The sequence below is a fragment of the Elaeis guineensis genome, chromosome 4 (genome assembly GCF_000442705.2).
Source record: "Elaeis guineensis isolate ETL-2024a chromosome 4, EG11, whole genome shotgun sequence".
Classification (NCBI taxonomy): domain Eukaryota; kingdom Viridiplantae; phylum Streptophyta; class Magnoliopsida; order Arecales; family Arecaceae; genus Elaeis; species Elaeis guineensis.
Window position 1 is genome coordinate 22806308 of NC_025996.2, and position 5846 is coordinate 22812153.

General features: G+C 40.5%; 1 protein-coding gene across 1 annotated transcript; it reads left to right on the plus strand.

The window, feature by feature from the left end:
* Nucleotides 1-257: 257 nt before the first annotated feature.
* Nucleotides 258-5443, plus strand: LOC105043553 (cucumisin). The gene is made up of 10 exons (XM_073255113.1): nucleotides 258-400; nucleotides 519-607; nucleotides 1905-2002; nucleotides 2096-2239; nucleotides 2730-2829; nucleotides 2934-3444; nucleotides 3527-3846; nucleotides 3939-4050; nucleotides 4149-4362; nucleotides 4459-5443. The coding sequence occupies exons 1-10, from the start codon at nucleotides 317-319 to the stop codon at nucleotides 5079-5081; spliced, it is 2295 nt and encodes a 764-aa protein (XP_073111214.1). The 5' UTR covers nucleotides 258-316; the 3' UTR covers nucleotides 5082-5443.
* Nucleotides 5444-5846: the final 403 nt, after the last annotated feature.

Below are 5846 nucleotides of genomic sequence, written 5' to 3' on the forward strand. Positions count from 1 at the left end.
CATCAAGCAGAATATGACAACAAAAACGCGAAGAACTCAATTTACAACGTAGGAATCATGGACCAAACAACGGATCGACAAACTGGAGAGGGGAACGAGAAGAGGTTTGACACTAGTGATTGTTATCACTAGTCATTGGCGGAGGTCGCAAAGTGGTGCTCCTATCATGCTTCGGACGGAGAGGGCCAAGAGTCATTGTTTGGAGGACGTCAGCGGGCTGGCTTATAAATAGCTCAGATCTCCATGCCAATGGGGCATCCGTGGTTGAATTGAATTTGTTCAGGAAAGTGTTCCGAGAGTTTTAGGACTCCCATCAATGGCCACGAAGCCATTTTTTCTTCTTTATACGCTTTTATTTGTATCCTGTCTGATATGTTGTCATTGCCATGAGGAAAGAAAGGTATTCTTTTTTTTTTCTTTTTCCTTCTCTCTGTGTGTGTGTGTGTTTATCTTTCCCTATTAATTTTGAGTGTGTGCTCACGAGGAGTTTTTTTATTCATTAACTGAGCCGGGTGCAGGTCCACATTGTGTACATGGGGGAGAAGCCCAAGGGTGGGTTTGCTGTCAAGTCAATGCATCACTCCATCCTAGAAGATGTCCTTGGAAGGTCATTACAGTTAAATTGGCCAGTTGTAGTTATTCAATAGTCTGTGCTGCTAAGAAATTAGCTTGCAAAGTTACGTTGCGCCAGATTGCTTTTAAATATGTTCGACTTGCCCAAACATATTCCTTAAAATTTATGAAGCCTGTTGATCTCCTCTCTTAGTTGAAAACAGTACATGTTACTAGGGGGACAACTGGACTGGACTCACTAAAGATTAATATTGTGATAATATGCGACATAGTCCATCCTCACTTACACAAAAAATAAAAAGGTCCATCCTCACATACACAAAAAATAAAAAGGCTAATACCATTAAAAAGTTATTTATTTATTTCCTGCTTTAAATACTAGTGTCGGGAATGTGAGCCAAAAAAAAAAAAAGGGATACATGTGATATCATCTGATTAAAGATTTTTATTATAGATGAATAGATAACAATACTCTCATTCTTCTTGGTGCAGTTGCTTTAAATTTTTTCTTATTAGGAAAGCAAGACCTAACCAAAGACCTATAATTAATATAATATTTATAGGAGCAACTGCTTAATAAAGATGGAGTTAGGGTTTGTAGTTCGCGTTCCAATTACAGAGATGCTATTATTCTTAGTTCTTCAAGCAAACCTTTTCTGGTTCTAGTGTGATGCAATGTCTCATGAACTTGTTTAAAATTCACAATTTTATAGAGACAATGATCCATTGGAATACTTGGTATCACAGCTGTCAAAATATCCCTTACATAAACAGAAAATCAAAAGATGAGCAACCAAGATTATATACTTTTTATCTATAAATTTTAATGTTATTATCATTCTGTAATGATATTAAATTATACTTTAAATATATTTTCACCATATTATCATGGTTATTTAGTGATGCTAACAAAGTTTGTAATGTTTAGCTATTCCATTGATCTATACTTCTTATGTGTACATCAGTGATGCATTTCATGTCTTTCATGATATTTCCCAATAAGAGCTTAGAACAACAGTTGCTCCCTTTTTTTTTTTTGTTAAATACCAAAAGTGTGTATTGTTGATGATAGCTCGAGAATGTTCATTTGAAAAAGAGGATAATAGTTCAAGAATAAAATTTTTAATAATGGGTCTTTAACTATTTATATGGTTCGACCACGCCCGGTCCTGTAGCCCGGTTAAAATCCAACACCATTCATGAAGAATATGAAAAAATAATAGACACTTTAAATTCTAGTTTTTATTAAATAAATTCCAACTTATTGGCAGCACTAAGAGTGGTGTTATCCTAAATATCCTAACAAGTTATGAGTGGTTCCCTAACTGCAGTGCTGCTGGTGCCAAAGAGTCTCTTGTGTATAGTTATGGGAGAAGCTTCAATGGATTTGCTGCCAGGTTGACCGACAAAGAAGCTGCAAAGATTCAGGGTCAGAATCGTTAAGCAATGAGACATGCATCATTTGATTAGGTTAAATATTCTCGTTCCTTTATTGTGCTTATCTTTCTATATATGACCGCAGAGATGGATGGAGTGGTCTCTGTTCTTCCAAATACCATACTCAAGCTTCACACCACAAAGTCATGGGATTTCATGGGTGTTACCATTGGCGGAACTCTGCGCCTTCCTACGGAAGCAAATGTCATCGTTGGACTGCTAGACACAGGTATATGTAACGTAATTTGCTTTGGAAGCACCACCCACTGGCGCCTCTGCCCTATCCGTTGCCTAAATTCAATCAAAATATCATTTCAACAGCCATAACAAGTACACATTACTCCAATCTAAATACTGATCAAAGCATATCAAACATACCATATCGTTCGTTGCATCAAAGGTTATATATATCCAGTCTTTTCTTTACCACAAAGATAAGGATCATATCCACCTTTCAGCCATGTCGCCCCTCCATTGCACTCTTTGGTGCTACGCAAAACAGTAGTCAATTGCATGCGCCTTTGCCATCTTAATCTTTCCATATCAATTGGTTGTAAGGTGATTCGTGGACCCGTTCCTCGTATGCACCTATCTTTAATCCTTTGTTCATGATTGATCATCTTATGCACTTAGAACTTCTCTGTCTCCTAACATTCTAATCCGTACATCCTAAGTAGATCTCGCAATTTAATCCGAAGATCACGCATCTGAATTTTCAGGAATTTGGCCGGAGTCCGCTAGCTTCAGTGATCAGGGCATGGGTCCCCCGCCTGCCAAATGGAAAGGGATCTGTCATGGCGCAAACTTCACTTGCAACAAGTAATCCCTTTTTCTTCTTTGTCCTTGTTGAGAGGCAGAAAAAATATGAAACTAGGAGCAAGCATCTCATCACTTCATTACTCCTGAATGATTCTCTGCAACAGCAAGATCATTGGAGCAAGGTACTACAATAGTGAAGGTTTCTATGACCCCACAGACTTCAAATCTCCAAGAGACTCCGAAGGACATGGCACACACACTTCCTCCACTGCTGCAGGAGCACTGGTGCCCAACGCTAGCTACTTTGGTCTGGCAAATGGCATTGCAAGAGGTGGAGTACCAAAAGCGAGGATTGCAATGTACAAAGTGTGCTGGGCCTTTGGATGTGGAACAGCTGATATCTTGGCTGCATTTGATGACGCCATAGCTGATGGAGTTGACGTAATATCCGTCTCCCTTGGAGGACCCCCTTTTCCTTTCTTCGATGATGTCATAGCCATCGGCTCGTTCCATGCGATGAAGAAAGGCATCGTAACAGCCAATTCTGCAGGCAATTCTGGTCCCTACCCTGGAACAGTGAGCAATGTTGCTCCTTGGACAATAACTGTTGCCGCGAGCACCATTAACAGGAAATTTATAGCCAAAGTTGCCCTGGGCAATGGACAGATCTTCATTGTGAGTACTGGATTCTGTTTTATAGATTTAAAAAATCTTAAAATTACTAGCTGATCTTGCTTAATACGATCCCAACATATAGGGGAACTCCATCAATCCATTCCCGCTCATGGGCACATATCCATTGATATATGGGGGAAGTGCTCCAAACATCTCAGCCGGTGAATCGGGTGATATCTCGAGGTACTGCTATCCTGGTGTTTTGAATTCCTACAAAACAGAGGGCAAGATCGTGCTTTGCGACGCCATTTGGGATGGCTCTGGTGTCTTGATGGCCAATGGTGTTGGAGTCATTATGAGCGACTCGGAGTACTCGGACTTTGCCTTCTCTTACCCATTACCAGCAACTCTGATCAGCGTGGAAGATGGTAAACAAATACTGGAATACATCCAGTCTACCAGGTAAGAGGGTTGTGGCAAATCAATTATCTCAATTCTCTCTGATACTTGGCTTCTCCTGTTTTACTGAACACACGAACACAACCCCTTGTCAGCGATCCTTTTGCAACAATCCTGATGGGCGAGACAATAGAAGATGTCATGGCTCCAACTGTGGTCTCGTTCTCATCTAGAGGACCCAATTATGTCGTCCCCGACATTCTCAAGGTATATGTTAGTGGTTCCTAGTTTGATTTGAATTATATTCATTCCTTTCTCTCCATCAGTGCTGTCACGAGATTCTGACTCATTGGCAATACCAACAGCCGGATCTGACCGCACCTGGCGTGGATATTCTCGCTTCCTGGTCTCCGGTAGCGCCACCTTCGATCTACTATGATGATCCATTGAGAGTAAACTATAACGTGATCTCCGGCACGTCCATGTCCTGTCCTCATGTTAGCGGCGCCGCTGCCTACATCAAATCGGTACACCCCAACTGGTCGCCTGCTGCCATCAAGTCTGCTCTCATGACAACCGGTAAAGTAAATGGAATCAAGAAAATGAAGCTTTTTTTTTTTTTTTTGTCTCATAAGTTCAATTTCACATAAAAATGACTGATGTCATGGTTTGCAGCAATGGTCATGGATCCTAGGAAGAACACAGATGCCGAGTTTGCCTACGGCGCAGGCCACATCGACCCGATAAAGGCTCTGAATCCAGGATTGATCTTTGATGCGTCCGAGAAAGATTACGTGGACTTCCTCTGCAAGCAGGGCTACAACACAACCACTCTTAGGCTGGTCACCGGTGACAAAAGCACTTGTCCGAAGCCCACCACCATTGGGAAGGCTTGGAACCTCAACTACCCATCCTTTGCGCTATCTGTGATTGATGGGCAGAGAATTTGGGGGGTCTTTCCTCGGACGGTGACAAATGTGGGAACGCCCAGCTCGACGTACTACGCCTCTTGGTCCTCATCATATCCTTTGACGGTCACCATCACCCCTTCGGTCCTTTCCTTCTCCTCCCGTGGGGAGACCAAGTCCTTTACCGTTACGGTCAGTGGTGGAGCTATCTCGCAGCAGTTCATTTCTGGGTACATCGTATGGAAGGATGAGACGCATACTGTGAGGATGCCGCTCGTGGTCTTCACAATGCTTCCTCCCACCAATGATGAACTGATGGCTGCTCACGTGCGACGATCGTTTGATGGCTTGTCCAGGTACCGCAAGAATGGGAAGCTTGGTGCCCATTGACAGCATCCCTAGCTACTATTATTCTGCTTAGTATCATATGATCCCAATAATAAGATTGCTTCTGAGAGTGCCAATGGCAACAGTGAGTGCATCCATTTGCAGTTGTTCGGTTGCATGCAATGCAACAACACTAATGTAACCTGTTTCAATGCGTCTTTTTTTTTTTTTTTTTTCCGGAAAACGAAAGGGGTTTGCTACTAAAGCATTTTATTGCATGATTCAATAAGACGAAAAGATGGTTCAAGACCATGGAGTCTAAAATAATCTTTGAGTGAGACTGCACATTTGAATTTGTGGAATCCGATACCATCACACATATGTAATTGATGATGATATATTTATATTTTAAGTTAAATATTATACTTACATATCCCATAGTATTATTTATATAAAAATTATTTCTATCTAAAAAAAAAATGCAGTTCAGCAAGGTTCAAACTTTCTACGCTAGATTAACTGATTAGCGATTGTTTGCTTAACAATAGACACTCAAAAAATTGCATAAACATATGTGTAAGATGTTTTATGATATCATTTTTTTCTCACATGATCATTGTACAATTTTGGTATGAATTTTTTTTTTTATATATCTTATAGCAAATTTTTGAGAGCTCTTAAATTTTGGTTATCTGAATATCAATACCAGTATTATGGAGCTATGTTTTAGTATGAAGAACATATATACAAATCACACAGAACAAGTATATATGCATCTATTCTGTGTTGTCATGAAGAGAGAGTAGATTGCCATTACTTAAAAAGAAA